General features: G+C 38.1%; 1 protein-coding gene across 3 annotated transcripts in view; it reads left to right on the top strand.

The window, feature by feature from the left end:
• TRIO (trio Rho guanine nucleotide exchange factor) overlaps nt 1-18,737 on the top strand; it is a 249,792-nt gene that overhangs the window by 131,881 nt on the left and 99,174 nt on the right. For all 3 annotated transcript variants that reach the window (XM_088130970.1, XM_088130969.1, XM_007420371.4), the window contains exons 15-21: nt 603-769; nt 3,308-3,427; nt 6,089-6,280; nt 8,150-8,299; nt 15,380-15,494; nt 15,869-15,984; nt 18,067-18,189. In XM_088130970.1, coding sequence (XP_087987096.1) covers nt 603-769; nt 3,308-3,427; nt 6,089-6,280; nt 8,150-8,299; nt 15,380-15,494; nt 15,869-15,984; nt 18,067-18,189 — 983 coding nt within the window. The remainder of the gene's footprint in view (nt 1-602; nt 770-3,307; nt 3,428-6,088; nt 6,281-8,149; nt 8,300-15,379; nt 15,495-15,868; nt 15,985-18,066; nt 18,190-18,737) is intronic.

The following is an 18,737-nucleotide window of genomic DNA, read 5'->3' on the forward strand; positions in this document are numbered from 1 at the left end:
TGCAACTGATGAACTTGCTATTTTAAGTTATGCATGGCGGTTTACCATGTTAAAAGAATATGACACTTTAAACATAGACCTGGATTCAGCTTCCTATCTCACCCCTTTCCAGTTTTGGCAGCACCAAGTACAACATGATTCTACTGTTATTGAAAGGGGCAGAATCATTTTTGGAGCCCTAATGAGTCTGTTCTTTGTAAAAAAAATTCCTTCTCTTCACCACCTCATCCCAATTGGATATACAGACATTTTATAGCATATGGGCTAGATGCCTGCCCTTAAATCAGCTTTCCCTAATCTAGTGCTCTCCAAATGAATTGGAATATAACTACCCATAATTTCCATCCACCATAACAAAGGCTGTGAATTATTGGAGTAGTAATTCAAGAATAATTGGTTGAGGATGACTGCTTTAACACTCCTTGGTATGCATATGTACACATAGTTAATGGATGCACCGGTTTAAATGTTTATGCACACAGTTAAAATGCTTGTATAATTGCAAAATTAAAATTAAATATGTATCCTTTAACAGGTGATGTATGTGAGGTTTTAGTGAAGCATACCATATGGGAAGGTATAACTTATGGGTGTGGTTATAGGTGTTGAACTGCTCTGTGACAGAGATGTGGACATGGCAACTCGGGTTCAGGACTTGCTCGAATTCCTCCACGAGAAACAGCAGGAGCTGGACCTGGCGGCAGAACAACATCGGAAGCATTTAGAACAATGTGTACAGCTACGCCATCTGCAGGCTGAAGTCAAGCAGGTATAAGGCAACTGTGGTACTTCATCTCTATTCCATACCCAACTGTGGATATAAAATGAACTTGCAGTCAACCCAAATCGTTTTTTAAGCAATCGTATTAATCTGTTAGCAAAACTGACAGACATGTCAAGCAGTTCATTTGAATTATTCCCACTGAAATTATCTAGAAAGTTCAGCCGATTTCCCTTCATTCCCATTTCCCAAATCCCAAATTTTTGAACTACAAACCACGTGTATCTGTGAAGGATAAATGGTAAGGATCCAAAAGAAGAAGTGCAGTGAGGCCCCATTGCTGTATCTATCCAGTAATATGAATGTGCTCTGGTTCAAATTCCATGTTTATCATAAAGCCATATTGTTAATCATTGGGTGGGTTGGCACATAACATTAACACAACTGAGCATTATCTATGGATAAGTGAAATGCTCCAAGGAAGACGAAAAGAGAAAAAAAAATACCCATAGATATTTCAGTTAGAGTTGCAGTCATCAGGCATAGGGTAGAAGAAGGCCAGATCTCCCTCCAGCTTCTGTTTCTAAAGAGAAGCCCCTGCAGAGTGATGGAAAAGCAGAGGAGACAGCAATTCTGCTTTTTGCTCAGTTTAAAGGATGACTCTGGGGTAGTTAACCATTTGTTAGTCTTGTTCCAGGAGTCTGACATGTGGTGGCATGACTTCATTTATTTATTTATTTATTTATTTATTTATTTATTTATTTATTTATTTATTTATTTCATGGACTTGTCCCCACCCATCTCCCCACAATGGGGGACTCTGGGCGGGTACTTTAGTTTAGGTACTTAAACTAAAGCCAGTCCTTAGCTTCAGATTGTGGTTAAGCCAATGAACTGTAATGGCTATCTCTTTGATAGTCCAAGCTTGGAAAGTAAACTATGCTTATGTGATGAGTAATTGTATCCAGTGACTGACCTGAAAGTTTAATCAGTCAATTTTGGGGACAATTATTATTATTTTTTGCAATAATTATGGGAATATATTTTGTACTTTGCTAGAAATGCTAAAGATTATTATATTGTTAAATTATAAATTAAGGAAGGCACAATGATATTTACTTGGGATGAAAGTAGAGTGCTTTTTCATTCTTTCAAATAAAAAATATGTCAATGGGCTGGTTAACAAAGACACAATCTTTTTTTTTTTTTTTAGAGTAGGAACACTGATATCAATCTTCCATTGTCAATTATGAGAATTCTAGAATTTCATTTCCCATTATTTCATATTTGTATTAATTTCAGGAAGTAGAAATTTATTCTGCCACAAGTAACCTTACTCCAAAAATATAAGTCCTATTTTTAACCAAAGAAGGAAGACACATTAGTATTTTCTAAGATAGAAAAGTCTTTATAGCTCAGCAGGTGCTTGATCAGATATAGTAGAATAAACCATGTTTGTTGTGTTACCTTCCTGTGGCATTCAGTGCATAGTTTCTTCTAATTATGATGTTTCCCTGCCAAATTGGCTGCCCTTGAACTCTGACACCTAAAAACACTTAACACAAACTAAAATAGGAATGATAAGAATGTGTTGAGACTGTGCTATTGCTGTTTTAATAAGTGTGCCGTACAGAAATGCAAATATTTAAACATGTATATTCTAAAGCATTCCCTATAAGTTCAATATCTGATAAACAAGATGAATTTCTTTAACCTTGTTGCAGTTTCATCTTCTTTTCAGTTATGAGTATCTTCAGTATAATAAAAAGAAAATACATTTTAGTCCATAAAGATGGAAGAATTTCATCACCACAGGGCTTTGTCAACTTATTTGTTTGTAATATATCTCTTTCCTGTAAATACATATCTACAATTAGTATTTTGTTCTGATGAAAATATGCACAACACCATTTTGATCTGCCACTAAAAATATAACAACTTTTATTTTCTAATCCTGGGTTTAATGTAAGCATTTATTAGCAGAGTTCAAAATGAGAGCGAACTCTTGGATTTTTATTTGTTTTTTTCAGTAAAAATTAAGACTATATAAATTGTGACTGTTATTGCAAAATGATAATTTCTCTAGCATTCGCACATAATTTCAGAAGTTCTCTTGTATTAGGTGTGAGCTTGGCTAACCTAGCCAACTCTATCCATTCCCTCACTTGAATTTGTTCTACTTTCTCTGAGTGGTTCTTCATAATATCTAACCATTGTTACTTCCCCATAAAGAATTCTTCAGAATCCTGATTAACAAACATAATGGTAGGGCAGGTTTCAGGATGGAAGAGGTGACAGTGCCATCTTATGAGCCCAGTGTCCTGAATTTTGCTAAGGTTATCGAAAGAAATGAAAACTAAAGTAACTCATCATCAGTCCCCATCCAATGTGAAACAAATCTCCCATCTTTAGAGGGTTTTTTTTTTAATGTTATAGTACTGTTTTTATTGTAACTTGTTTTAAATTGTATCCCCTTGCTCTGGGACTGTTTTACCAATAGAAAATGGATAATAGATAAAAGATTAATTGTACTGCTCAGACGTAAGAGAAGCTTCTATGTTGCTGCTGTCCTGCATTTCATTTTAGGTATTGGGCTGGATCCGAAATGGGGAGTCCATGTTAAATGCTGGCCTGATTACAGCTAGCTCACTGCAGGAGGCTGAGCAGCTACAGCGTGAACATGAGCAGTTCCAGCATGCAATAGAGGTATAAGTGCTTTCTGTTATTAAACTTGATTTGGTAGTCTAAGAGACTATGTAAAGGCAGTCTTTTGAAATATGGGCTAGAAGTATATATTTGTTTTTAATATGCCAGATTCTGTGTGTACAGATTCTTGCCTCCCACATGAACAGGTGATCCAGAGCTAAGATTATCCTTGCATGATTGATTTTTCATAAATCTACCACTGCCTGCATCTTATGCATGACAAACAGTATCTGTCAGTCACCTGTACACCTGCTGGGGCATATTCACATGCAAAACACTGTTGTGTTGCATTTACTCATAGCACAACTTGCTGCAAAGGGTTCATTGTCTTTTCTTCCAAAATATGAGAAATAGAATTTGGAAAAGGTCATATTTAGGTAGAGAGGCCTCTACCTTGCCTCTCCGGCTATGCCTGCCTGAAACTCTAGAGCAGTGTTTCTCAACCGTGGCAACTTGAAGATGTGTGGCTTCAACTCCCAGAATTCCCCAGCTGGCCAAGCTGCCAAGATTGAGAAACACTGCTGTAGAGAGTTGCTGTCAATCAGTGCAGAAAAATATCAAGCTGGAGAGTGTAACTATGGAGCAAGTTAAAATCAGTTGAACCACCAGTGCAATACTGCGGTTAACATTCTCTTCACTGCTGCAGTACTGGATGTTTCTGAGTTATAATTTCACTTAAGATGCATTGCCCAAGTTTATGTTGCTGGAGTAGCATATCATTATGCATGGGTGAGTCCCATGCCATAGAAATAGGAATAATATGGAAGCAAAAGCACCAGTGACCCTTCAGCAAGAAGCTAGTAGTGCTGATGTGCTTGCAAATTGATGTGAGTTGGATCATCCCGTAAAAGAAGCAATGACCAATCAGTTCAACCCTGCTTTGAGTCAGAGTGGGGTGATCATCCTCCTTGATAGAAGTAACAGAGCAATTCTACTTTCACTGGAAACAAGATCTGCCTTTGTTCTGCCCGTATAAGCTCCACAACGTCCTCATCTCTGTCTTGGGTTGGTGGGTACATAGGAATGAAAAGCAGGGAAGCATATTTGTATTGTGGAACTACCTCGCCACTTGATTCTCTATGTGTGGCAGGTGGGTGGGCAAGTTAGTCTTACCTATTCTAGGTTTGGTCGAACAATCTGCTCTCAGGGAGCATACCTATGAATTGTAAGCCAGCCAGCATCACTTTTGTGAGATGAGTGGCTATATCAGTCAATCAAATAAATAAATAAAGGTTTAAGATATTACATAATTAGCTCCTGCCCGTCTCACACTTTTCTTCTGGTTTCTCTTCAGCCATAGCATGGGTACGGTGCAAGCAGATCTGCATTTTTGCCATGTTTCCTCCAATAGATATAGTCTGGAGGATTACACTAAATAAATAAGAGAGGTCTATAATTTTGACAATGGTCTTAGAAATCCTAGTGTTTTATTGAGAACCAAATGTTTAAAATTGCTGTAAAGAAAGTTCTTTGTTTTGAATGTTGTGAAGTTTTTTATTTTTAGAGAATCTTGCTGATCCATTTCTATTACACTGTCATTCTACAGAGTTTTCTGCTTTTCCTTTCTGTTGTTCACAGTTTTCAGTGTGTGTGGGTCCTCATTTTTGACAGCTTTCATACCTTTTTAGTGTAACAGTCTTCCCCTGGAGATACCATCCTTTTAAAAGAACATTAATTTTGACCCTTTTATAAGTTGCCATAGAGCTTGGATTCCACTGGAATCCTTATACTTAAAGTAAAATGAGGTTTCAAAACTTAACACTTGATTTGCCCTTCAACATATCCTCCCTTTGACAGGGCAGTGTTTAGACTTTTGCTGAATCTTATGCTAAGGAATAAGAACCTAGGAATTTGTATTGTTGCTCTTTAATGCTGTGCAATTCTTCATAATCTGCAGTAAACATTTCAGTGTATTTGCGAGTGTCATTGATAGTGGCCTACTTTTCAAGGTTGTTATAAAGAATACAATGGCAGTATATATCAGAAGTATGGGACTTACGACCCTCTCGATGTTGGATGACTACATATTCTACTACCACTGACTTGCTGGGTTAAAACTGAGATCTTAGTGTCCAACAATATCTGGAAGTCTGCTGGGAATGAAGACTTGCTTGTACACCCCCCAGCCTTATAGTCGAAATAAAACAAAAGAAGGGAGCACACATTGGTGCTCCCCATATGATTGGGGCATGTGTTGAAATGTATTCATCTAGTCAGTTTGTGGGTAGAGAACGTTATGTCTCTGAATGTCTACCTCAGTTTTTTTTTTAATCTTTACCCATGATAAGGGGGGATACATCATAGAATTTTATTAAAATAGGTTTATAGTAGGCTTTGTGTGTCTGGCTGATATTTATTTATTTACTAGATTTATATGCTGCCTTTATTTTGTACATAGCTGAAGACAACGTACATAATGTTCCCTCCTCCTGTTTTCCTCACAACAGTGAGATGGGTTGGGCTGAGAGAGTGACTGGCTCAAAGTCACCCATCTGGCTTCCATGCCTAAGGGAGGCCTAGAATTCATGGCCTTCTGGTTTCTAGTCCAGCATCTAATTCCCCAGCAAGAATAAGACAGGAAAGAGCTGACATAAACCTCTTTTGAAAATGCTGATAATGTGTTCATGAACTAAATGGTGTGTTTTGTTTACATTTCATCAGAAAACTCACCAGAGTGCCCTGCAAGTACAGCAGAAAGCCGAGGCGATGTTGCAGGCTAATCATTATGACATGGACATGATCAGAGACTGTGCTGAGAAGGTGGCCTCTCATTGGCAGCAGCTGATGCTCAAGATGGAAGATCGTCTCAAGCTTGTGAATGCCTCCGTTGCTTTTTATAAAACATCAGAGCAGGTAGATTTGTGTAGACATTTGCTTAGTCCAGTGTCGTAACAGTTTAAACACCTTAAACTATTATAAAAGTTTGTTACCCAGACTCTCCAGTCGAAATGAATTCCACTTACAGATTCAAATCATTTGCTTTATTTCTGTACTTTGGCAGCCAGCAGTACCATGGTCTCAGCATCTATCAGAACCTAGCTGACCTTAGCCAAGTCCAACAGTGCAATGCAATGCAATAATATGCATTAAGAGGGTTAATTATTTTTATTTAAGATAATTTTTATTGAAGATTTTTACATGAGTAAAAAATAAACATGAAAACATATATAAAGGAAAGTTAGAAAAAAGATAAAAGAAAAAGCGTGAGAGACAATGCAAATAAAGAAAAAAAGAAAATGATAATTAAAGAAGCAGCTTCTGATCTTGTAAGTTACAGAGAGGAAGGAGAGAGAGTAAGATTACATTACATAGTTCCCATCTATCCCATATTCAACCCTTTTTAGTCAGCAAATCTAGATATCGCCATTTCATTTTTTTCCATTTTCAGCAAAAAGTCCATAAAAGATTTCCAGTCTTTTATAAAAGTACTTATTGTTTTATCCCTGATCAAACGGGTCAATTTTGCCATTTCTGCAAATTCTTCTATCTTCATGATCCATTCCTCTGTTGTGGGTTTTTCAGAATTTCTCCAGTATTGTGCATATAATAGTCTTGCTAACCAGAGTTAATTCTTGTTAGTACTTGATAGACCACTAGGAAATATTATACCTTAGACAAGAATGAGAAGAGGAAGGATGGTTTGACAGATAAAATATATAGAGAAAATAGGCAGGTACAAATCACTTCTATATAGCTGTTAAGGGAATGTCATTGATGTATTTTAAGTTTAAGTATTGTATTTGTTCACCAGGAACTGAACCTGACTCAAGGGAATCTTCAATTTACTTGTTATTGCCATATTCATAAGAAATTGACAGATTTCTTTCCCTCCATAGTTTTAGAACTCCTTCATTGTCTTTTCCTCTGAAATGAGCATGATCTCTCTATTTTTCATATGAAAAAAAAAAAAAGATTTCAAGGTTTAGTAGCTTTCTAGTATGTACCCTTTTTCTTCCTTTAAACATTATGTAGGTATTTAACCCCAAATCAGTTTGAATCAGAATGGAGGTTTCAGGAGTTGTGTGGCTATCTTCAAAACCAGCATCTCTTTTTCTTCTCTCCTCTTACCTCTCCATGTAATATATTAGATCATACATTTTGCAGACATGGAATTTGCTGAGGAATAATTTTCCTCTATCCCCAGAAGTGACTGTGAAGTAGAATAGAAAATCTCAACTATAGTGGCTTTATATAATTTCTTTTGTAGTATTGGACTCGCCTTTCCCTAGTTAGGTCCTTCTACGATAATAACAAAACATTTTGGACTACAAATCTCCTTAGCTTCAGCAGATAATGAGTGTCATTCTCTAAGGCATTTGGAGACCCCCAGATTCTCTCCCATCTGGAGGAGCTCCACTAAATAGTGTGGGAGAGGATGTGGAGGAAGAAGAGATGCAGGACTGCTTTTGTGGGCAGCCTTTGTGGCTAACAGATGGCTGAAGTCAATCATCATCCTCATCTTTATAGGTGGGTCAGAAACAATTAAGGTCAGCCAGAGATGTGAACTTACTTAAATAGCCAAAGTCATGTAAGCATGCAGAGTTTTCATTTAACTTCTTTATACATATTATGAGTTGGATAAGTTGCCCATACCAAATACCTAGGGCTGATCAAATGCTTGTGACTATGATTTTTAAAGAAGCTGTCAAATCAAGTTGCAACTGTTAGTTGCCCAGAAATGACCATTTATCCCTCATCATTCCTCAACCTGTTGGCTGATAGGTGTGCAGTGTGCTGGAAAGTTTGGAACAAGAATATAAGCGAGAAGAAGACTGGTGTGGAGGTGCTGATAAACTCGGTCCCAACTCTGAAACAGACCATGTGACTCCAATGATTAGCAAACACCTTGAGCAAAAGGAGGCCTTCCTAAAGGTAATGGTGACAGTTCCAATGTACATTTCTCCCATATTTTATTAGGGGTAATTCTGTAACGGTACACACCCAGAACCTGGTGAAGACTCCTTGGCCTTTCACACATGTGCTTGAAATTGGTATCAAGTACTCTTCTGAAAAATAGCTTTTGATCAAGGGGATAGGCATAGCATACAACTGCAGCTGTTCTGCTAAGCAGTTTTCTAGTAGTTTTATACATGTGTGCTCATTTACCACACTGGGAGCAACCACTTGCTTTTAACTGAGGAAAGAGCAGGAAAAAAGAAATGAGGAATGAAAATAGGAAAGATTACAGAATAGGAAGGGAGAGAAAGTCTTGTTTGTAGGTGGAAAAAGAATTTTCAGTTGTCTCGGCCCTTCATGACTAGAACCTATTAAAACCTATTACAGTTTTATCTTCCTTGGCAGCTTAGAGGGAGGACATATATAGTATAAAGCATTGGGGTTAGGCCTGACAGAGTTAACCCAGTGTAACTTCCTTTCCTGCATCTGTTAATTAATAATTAACAATTAATAATTGAGTCTGAAATATCAGACTGTTAATTAATAATTAACAATTAATAATTGAGTCTGAAATATCAAAACAGCACTGTTTGAAAAGAGAAATGTTATAGGAAAAGATGCTCTAGGAAGGTAACTGAAGAAAAAGAGCAGAAGGCTGTGGTTTCTCAGAATGACATGTAAAACTGTTAGATGCAGTGCAATTAGTTAATTGGAGCAGAAAACTGAAGAAATGAGGAAAGCACAAGGACATTACGCTGCTTGGCTACCCATTTAATATAAAAGCTGCTTTATCTTAATGTTCTTAAAATTACCAGACAAGAGCATGTTTGGGACACTTGGCAAAATAAACTATAGATACATGTAAAACATATTTGGGAATGGGATGGCTTGTTTCAGGTTCAAAACAAATTTTCTGTTTCATGCATATCCCTAGTTCTATAAACTAATTAATACAATAATATGTAGCTGATAAATTGGCAGACTGAACAGGTAGTCCTTGACTTATGACCACAATTGGGACTGGAATTTCTGTTACTAAGCTCTGTGGTCATAAAGTGATACATCACACAACCACATAGCTTAGCAACAGCAATCCCAGCACTCCCCATTGCCGTCATTACATTAATTCCACCAGCCATTAGCTGAGGACCTACCCCAATCCTAGCCATTGAGTCTCAGTAAGGTAAGGGACTGCCTCCAACTTTCCCACCCGCCTATCCCCCCCCCATCTCTGCCCTTTTGGCTGCCCTGCATCCTGCTTTGCAGGGTGGTAAGCAGCCCCAGAACTGTGTGGCTCTGGGGCTGCTTACCATGCTGCATTTAGGGGCTTCTTGGCCCTCCTTCCCCTTTCATTCACTCACACGCACCAGTGCTCTCCTTCCCCCTTCGCTCATGTGCACACCACACCCTCCTTTGCTCACCTGCACTGCACCATCCTTCCATCACATGCACACATTGCACCCCCTTCCCCCTCTGCTTGCTTGTACACACGCACCGTGCCCTCCTTTGTTTGCATGCACCAGCATCCTCCTTCCCCCTTCGCACACACCAGCACCCTCCTTCCCTTTTCTCTCACTCGCACATACACGCTGCATCATCCTTTGCTAGTTCACACATACCAGCACCCTCCTTCCCCCTTTGCTTGTTCGCTCGCACACACACACACTGCACCCCCCTTCCCCCTTTCTTTGCTTGCACGCACTGCACCTTCCTTCCCTCCTTCTCTCACTCGAAGACTCTCCAGGGGTACTTCCAGGTGCTGAAGGACTCTCCAGGGGCGCTTCCGGTGCACACTCTGCAGCTCATGTTGGAAGCTGCTGGCCATTTGTGAGGCTTTCTCCTTCCTCCTGCAAAGCCTCAGTGCAGCACGAAGGGGGCATGTTGCATGTGTGCAAGTGAAGGGGGAAGGAAGGCACTGTTGCATGCGAATGAGTAAAGGAGGGTGGGGTGCATGCATGTGAGCGAGCGAGCAAAGGGGAAGGAGGGCACTGGTGCGTGCGAGCAAGCAAAGGAGGGAAGGAGGTCACAGTGCATCCCTGCGAGCAAGTTAAGGGGGGAAGGAGGGTGTGGTGCGTGCAGGCAAAGAAAGGCAGGGGCGGGTGGGGGAGACATACCCGAGCTTCCCCATTGACTTTGCTTATGGGAAGCAGGTAGGGAAGGTTGCAAATGGTGATTGTGAGATGTTTGGTGACCGGTTGTAAGTGCAAATGCCCAGATCCACGCACCCAGATCACGATCACATGACCGCGGGAGTGCTACAATGACCATAACTCCGGGGATCAGTTGTAAGTCCATTTTTTCAGCACCATTGTAATGTCGAAGGGTCACTGAATGAATGGTCATAACTCAAAAACTACCTGTATTATTTATTGTAATAATATTTGGAGGCTCATTTTATTAAATACTAATTTTTGTCAGAAATATTTATATTGGACAGGGCGTCAAGATGTCATATGCTGCTGTAAATCAGTGTTTCTTAGACTTTGTTCTGTGGGAAATAGTGTTTCACAAACAACGTGCAGCTGTACAGTGTGAGTGCACCTTATCCCAAGCACACAGCCTGAAGTGATGTCTGCTTCCTTGGCATGACTTGGTAGCTGTCCATCTTTCCCTGTCAAGGCATACATGTCTGGGGTTTTTCCTTCCTATCTTCCCCTGCTGCAGTTTTACAGATAATTGCCTATCTTCGCCACACAATTGCAGCTCCTGCTGTCAGCAAAGCTGCATATCATGCATGAGCTTGTTTTTCAGAGCCCAGGTTTAACCTGCACAGCTAGCTTGCTATGGATGATTGGTCTGGTGTCAGCATGTTTGGACCACAAGCGTGAGGACAGTTGGCTTGCTCAGCCAAGGCTGAGGAGCTGTTAGAAGTGAACATTCTTTTCCACCTAACTGTCATTAAGAGAGAACTCAGTCTCCTTCTCACTGCTGCTATGGCTTCTGGCATGCGCAGACAGCCTGAAGCAGCGCCCTTGGAAAAGAACAGCTGGCTTCCTAAAGCATGGTTCAGCCAGGGAAGTACCTATGATGAGACACCATCCTCTATGTGTGATTCAACCAGATAAGTATCTGCTATGAGAAGGAGAAGTGCTATGGGCAGCTGAGAACTGAGAACAGCAAGAGGACTGCCTCTCAACTGTAGCTCCAGCTGCAAATGGGAGGAGAAAAAAGACTTAGCAGCTAGCTGTACTTTTAGTAGTCACATTGGTTTGGCTAGTCTGCCAGAAAAAGCTTTATTTTAACCACCTACTATCCTTTTTTTCGTTTTTCAAAAAACATTTTTAAAGAAGTCTACAGGAGGTGACAGCACCTCACCAAACTTGGCTGATCTAAAAAAGATAAGCAGGGCCAGACTGGTTAGTTTATGGATGGAAAACCACTAGGAAATCTTGCAGCTTTAGTTTGTGCTGGGGAATTGAAAAAAAACATATGGCAGTGACAAATTATATTAATAATGTGTCAAGAAAACGTCATGGATATGTCCATGAAGTCAACAGGAGTTGAGTTCAGTTCAAAGAAGCCTGCTTTTGCATAGAAGTTCCTAATTAAAAAGATTAGTTCTGTAGTGTACCATTTACACCATAGTCTTGAATAGTTAAGGAAACACTGCACAAAATAATGGTTGGTTGTATGTAAAAGATTTCAAAAAGGAATAACAAAAGAATAACTATTTTATTCTGACAAGTTTTTATGGGTTAGAATCCAATTAATTCATAAATATTGATTGTTGTGAGCCACCCAGAGTTGTTGAGAGTTGGGTGGCATACAAGTTTAATACAATTCTTGTTGTTGTTATTATTCCTTAGTATAGTGGTTCCCAACCTTTTCTGTGCCCCTCTCCCCTAGGAAATGTTTGATTAATGTTCTCACCCCCTACAAAAGTAAGATCACATTTGAAGATGAAAAAGTCTAATTTCTAATGCAGGTGAACAAATTGAACTTAAAAAAATAAGCTTTTAACTCAGTGCATAAAATTGTCGTACCCCCTGAAATTCCATCTCATGCCCCCTGGAGGTGCAGGTACCCCAGGTTGGGAAACCCTGCCTTAGTAGAATGTAGGATAAGAACCTTCTGGCCTGACAGTTGAGCAGAGCTGTTAACCTTCTAACTGTAAAAGTCTCTTGTTTCTCAGCAACATCCATTTTTTCATCCAGACCAAACAACAAGCGAAATACAATTTCAAATCCGGTAAACTCATTTCTCCTCTTACCTTTGCATCTTGTAACCCTTTATATTTAACTTGTGGTTTTTTACCTCACCATATAAATTTAGATTTTTTTTTGCCATTGTTTAAATGGTAAATCAGTTGTCAAAACAGGTACTGATTGGAACAAAAACATAATTCTTGGCATAACGTTCATTTTTGTCACAGAGATTCTCACCAACAATAACAATTTTAATTTCTCCCATCTTAACATGTCCTTCTCAATTTCATTTCATGTCTTAACATAATTATTTTGAAATAACATACAATTGGTATTTGTCATAGTAATACTCAAATATTTCACTTTTTTCTCAATCTTAAAACCAGTTTTCTCCATCAGTTCTATTTGATCTTCTAATTTCATATTTTTGTTAACATCTTTGTCTTCTGATTAATAATCTTAAAACCTGCTAACATACCAAAGTTCTTTAATTTTCCCATTAATGTTTCTTCTCCCTCTAGTGGATCTTATAAAATTAACTCCAAATCATCTGCAAATGCCCTTAACTTATAAGTTTATTTTTAATCTGAACTCCTATAATTCTCTCATCTTGTCTTATGTCTCTGTTCAATACCTCAAGCACCTTCTTTTTCAATCCTGCTGCAATAAATTCCTCTCCCAAATTTTTATGACTTAAGTATTTAACATCTTTTTCCCTAATATTTCCTAATATGTGTTTCTTAGGTAATTCACATCTTGTTTTAACTTTCTCAAATAATGAAATTTTCTCTCTCTCTTTTGAGGGGCATTTGCTCCATTTATATTCCATGTTAAGCATTTATAATCTATATTTAGGTTAAGATTTTGGGGAAGTCAATACCTGTAGCACCCAACGTGAAGTCTTTTTCTATGTGTTGTGTCCGTTATGGCACTTGTTTAGTCTCATCTATCATTGTCACTTCCCTTTGTGTTTCCTCCAATTCTTCTTTAATTTATACATTTAATTTTTTTCAGAAAAATTTCTTGCTTTCTGTACTGTAAGCAGAATTCTTTTTCTCTCAGTTCTAATAATGCCAAATTGTCCAAAGCCTTCTCCATCTCTCTGTTTATAACTTCTGTCTTACTTTCAAAAACTTCCACTTAGTTAGTAATTTGTTTTAAGTCTGCAGCCAGTTACCCTACAGATACTTCAATTTTCTTAACTACTTCTTTCAGATTTTTTTTTATCTCTGCAAATCCTTCCATTTCCTTTTTAACTGTTGCAGTCATCTTTTTGCCAAATTCTTCAAACATTTTCTGCAATACATCTTGTGAAATGTCCTTATCTGTAATTTGTTCTAGTGAACCCCTGCGTCCTTCTCCCAATTTGGCAGCTTTCCTTGTGGTTGCCATGGTGAAAAAGTGAAAGCGTGTCAATTACTATGGTGAAAATAAAAGGCAGACTTCTTTTTTCTTTTCTGTTTTACTTCTATCTTTAACACTTTAGTCCCAATTAGCTCTCTGTAGTTACAGTCTCACAACTTAGCTCATATTTTCCTTATCTTCTTGTTTTGTAAAATCTACCAATTACTGCTGTCCTTAAAAATAAATAATCAACATTCCCATGAATGTCCAGTCTGAAAATTTTACTATTTTCAACAGCACTTTCTTCTGCTTTTATATTTCTTCTGCTTTTAAAATCACTATCCCCTTCGTCTATTTAAAACTTTCTTAGATCACAATCTTGTTAAGCTTTTTGCTTTTAATTTAAAAGCAAAAAAAGAAGGCACTCACTGAGAGTCTTTAATCTTCACTGCTGTTTGGAATATCTCTCTTAGACTGTAAAATAATTAAATTGTAAACAATTAAAAAGGTGAGGCTTTTGACAATCAAATGTCCCTGAAGGCTGCACAGCAGTTTAGGGCACGTTGTAAATCCCTTGACTTCCAAGCTGCTCAACCTACAATGAACCACAAGAAACTAAATTCCTGCAGTCGTCTTGTGAGGAGCAGCTCTTCCAGATCACGTGGGTAATCCCCCAATTTCTTCTTCCTCCGGAGAAATTTCCGTCAACCAAAACTGTCTTCTGGCTGGCGATTCCACCACTGTGCTGTCTCTGCTTGCAGAGCCGCTCACAGAGATGTTTAACTGGCCATAACATCTCCCCTGGAAGCCTTGGCAGTTGCTCTTCTATATGTAAAAGAGACACAGTAGAGGACCTCAAACATTTGAACTTCCTTTTCAGCAGAATACTAAAATGCTTACTGAAAAATGATTCATACTGAACTCTTAACTTGGATGATTGCAACTTGTTCACCTCTGTATGCTCCATTGGACTTTGGTTTTACGAGATTAATTTTGATGCTGTTTTAACTGGATATATATGGCATGTTGGCACTTAAATTATTTAGTTGGACTATTGTACATTAAAATTTGGTTTAATTTAACTTTTTTATGGTTTTGTTCCTCTATGTTGATGTTTCCCAACCTTCAGATGTTTGGACCTCTGTTCCCAGAATTCCTCAGCCAACCTGGCCATTGGTGAGAATTCTGGGAAGTAAAATCTACCCATCTGGAAGCTGCCACAGTTGGGAAACACTGTTCTGTGCAATGATCTCTGAATCTTCTATATTCGTATTCTTGCTGTTTAGAAGCTGATCTAATTAGGAAAGTGTGTGTGTATGTGTGGGTGTGTGTGTCCTCTGTCTCTGTCTTGTGTGCTGGGGCCAATGCAGTAATGCTCTCCTGCTACCTAATTTGCAGATTGTTGATGTTAGCAAAAATATAATAAGCATGCAGGGCTGTTACAAAGTTGCTTTGTTCCAACAGTCAATAGATTGCTTAAATAAAGCTTTTCTCAATGCTTCAGAATGATAATGTCTGCATTATTTTGATCCTTCTTGTGTTGATGTATCTGTCTTGCCCTTTCTAGGCTTGCACACTGGCTCGGCGAAATGCTGATGTGTTCCTGAAATACCTGCACAGAAATAGTGTAAATATGCCAGGGATGGTGACTCACATCAAGGCTCCGGAACAGCAGGTCAAAAGTGAGTATGGGTGTTTTGTCATAGGTTGATTTTAATATGTTCAGCAGTTTGTTTGAGAAAGCCTCAATGATAAGATTTCCTCTTAGTGTGATAAACAAAAGCACAGAAAGTGATTCTGGCGTATCTCTGTTGTTGGTGAGTCTGTTGCTCTTTCTTACATCCAAAGCTATTCTAAGGGGAAGAGAAAACTCATGGGCATAGTTGACCCTGTGGAAATGATGGAAGAATACATCTTGCGTATAACAAAATATATTAGATGGGATGTGTAATTAAAAACAAATAATACTAGCAAACATTATGAATGCTTATTGTTATATGGGTTTAAAATATACATTTGCACATGATTTGTCCTCTAATAATTTCTCACCTGGCAGATATCCTGAATGAACTTTTCCAGAGAGAAAATCGTGTCCTACACTACTGGACAATGAGAAAACGACGCCTTGACCAATGTCAGCAATATGTAGTCTTTGAAAGAAGTGCTAAACAGGTCAGAGTCTGTCCTTTAAATAATCTGTTTATATAGTTTAGTTGGGATGTTCATATCTTCTTATAACTCTTCCCCCAGCTGTCATCCAAGAAATGAACAATAAAACATCATGTCACTAGAATTCTTCCAATGTGTCCTTCCTCACCCTCACCCCCTAGATCCTTGAAGAGCAAAACTAAAAGTCTAGGGAATACCTACTAGCATTTTGTGCAGCACATGAGAAGAACATGAACAGAAAATCAGTGGATTCCCTTCCACTCCATATATTCATAGAGATGTTAGACATGCATACACAGACCAACTTTTTATTGATGTATGTATGTATATGGATGTATATCTCCTTCATAAAAATGCAGGATTGTTTACTTCTGTCTGTCTATTGAAAAAATAGATAACTTTTAACAATTTAAGGTCAGCCAGTTTGGTGTAGGCATCAGACTAGAAACTGGGAGACCATGAGTTCTAATCCCATCTTAGACATGAAGTCACCTGGGTGACCTTAGGCCAGTCATGCTCCCTCAGCCATAGGAAGGAGACAATAACAAGCCACTTCTGAAATCTTGCTGAGAAAACTGCAAGGACTTGTCCAAGCAGTCACCAGGAGTCAACACTGACTTGAAGGGACCAAAACAAAACAAAATAAGAGAATGGGGGAAAAGGATGGAGTGACCAGTGCTTCAAACAAAGATAGTAATTTTCTCATTCATTAAGAGCTGTAGCATTGAGATGGTAGTGGTACTTCCTTCTGGTCTCTTGAGACTAGGCCAAACTGCAGAATTCTTTTGGGATAATAGTGAAAGAGATATGTTAGAAGAAGGAAAAAGAATGGGGAGAATATGTATTGGAGCCAAGAAAGTGAGTCATCAGTCAGCTAGGTGGGACATTGTTCTGTTTATTGAGAATGTGTCAACTAATGAATAATGGTTGATTTCAGTGACTGCTTTTTTCTCAAAACTGAAATGTAGTCATTTTTTAAGTGATATCTTTTTTAAATGAAGACTAAGATAGACTTTGTAAAGGAAACTGTTGAAAAGATAGCTTAGTCCTAACTGGTTGGGGAAATACATAATACTTCAGTAATACTATATATAAATATAGATATAGATATTCCAGAGCTGCATACTGAAAAAAATGTAGAATGCCAGTTTTGAAAGGGCTCACTGAATACGTTGTAGAGGTCAGTAGCCCCTTAGCTGCAACTCATTTCTGTTAGAAGTTGGTACCAGTAATGAAACCATAATACAATATATTTGTAACCAGACAATTCTAATGGAGCTGAATGGACTCATTCCAGTTCTGTTAGTAAGGAGGACATTCTTTTAAACATTTGCAGTCTAAAAAAGCAAGCATGAGTAGCATAAAATATTTGGAAGAAATAAAGGGAAATCTTTTCCAAGCTACAGCAGTTGAGGAATACGAGTTCTCATCATACGAGAGGGAGGGAGGGAGGGAGGGAGGGAGGGAGGAAGGAAGGAAGGAAGGAAGGAAGGAAGGAAGGAAGGAAGGAAGGAAGGAAGGAAGGAAGGAAGGAAGGAAGGAAGTAAGTTCCAAAAGCTGGGGCTCTGTTTTCAGTTCAGCCCTGCTGTTTCTTTACTCTAAAATTACACACCTGATATCTGATCAAGGCTGATACTTGTTAGGTCAATTTAGTTGGTAATTATTGTAACATGCACTTTCTGGATGCTTGTGCTTCACTTCAGTACACTGTAAGTTGTCTTCTGCTGCCTTCCTGTATACTTTTCTGAAGCATCATATTCTCTGTTGCTTTTGCATCCCAACTAATGGAATTGGCTGTGCACTGAGCATTTTGCAAATATTAATGTTTCCTCTTTCATGAACTATATAGCATATTGAAAAAAAAATCATAACAACCCTAAGTATGTTCACTTAGAAGTAAACTCAGCTGAGGTAATTGTGATTTATTTCTAAGAAAGATTACTTCAGACTATGACAAAAAATATAATTTGAATGACGCAAGAAAAAACTCCCAGAATTTTTAATAATAATCTATTGTTGGGAAATGGTCAGGTTGCTTCTCCTAGAGGAAGCTGTTTAATTTTTCTTCTTAAATTGTCTTCTTAGGCTCTTGAGTGGATCCATGACAATGGAGAGTTTTATTTATCCACACACACTTCCACTGGCTCTAGTATCCAGCATACTCAAGAGCTCTTAAAGGAACATGAAGAATTCCAGATAACTGCAAAGGTAAATGAAATATATATTTAGGTTTTCTGTCACCACATCGCCATGTCTTGAGAAAGATACCAATTTGGCTCCCATGTGGAAAAAAAGGATTAAATTCCTCTCCGATGCCATTTTGCAAATCTTACTATTAATTTAAATAAATCTAATTTGTTGCATTTGGGATCTATTATATTTATAAAATATTATAGGAGATTAGGATTTATAATTTGTACAGATTCTATAAAATACTTTGGTTTACCCTCTTCCGAAGTTTGTCACAGTACATTGAATTGAATATTTATAAATGTATAGATGTAATTTCAACAGACAATTTGATGGTCAAAACTCCCTTGATGGTCTTTGGGTAATATTAATGATATTAAAATGAATATTACATTGAAATTAATATGTATTTGAGAGGTGTTTCGCTGTTAATTCCCATTAGATCTCTTATAGAGACAGGTTAATCAAAATGTTTTATGAAGGCTAAAGTTCATAGAGTATCTTTGGCCAAATTGTAGTTACCTTATGAGGATGATGATTTTAACCTACCAGATATTCAACTATAC

The sequence above is a fragment of the Python bivittatus genome, unplaced genomic scaffold (assembly GCF_059951505.1).
Source record: "Python bivittatus isolate LINGU-HERP-01145 unplaced genomic scaffold, Pbiv_v1 ctg000840_np1212, whole genome shotgun sequence".
NCBI lineage: Eukaryota > Metazoa > Chordata > Lepidosauria > Squamata > Pythonidae > Python > Python bivittatus.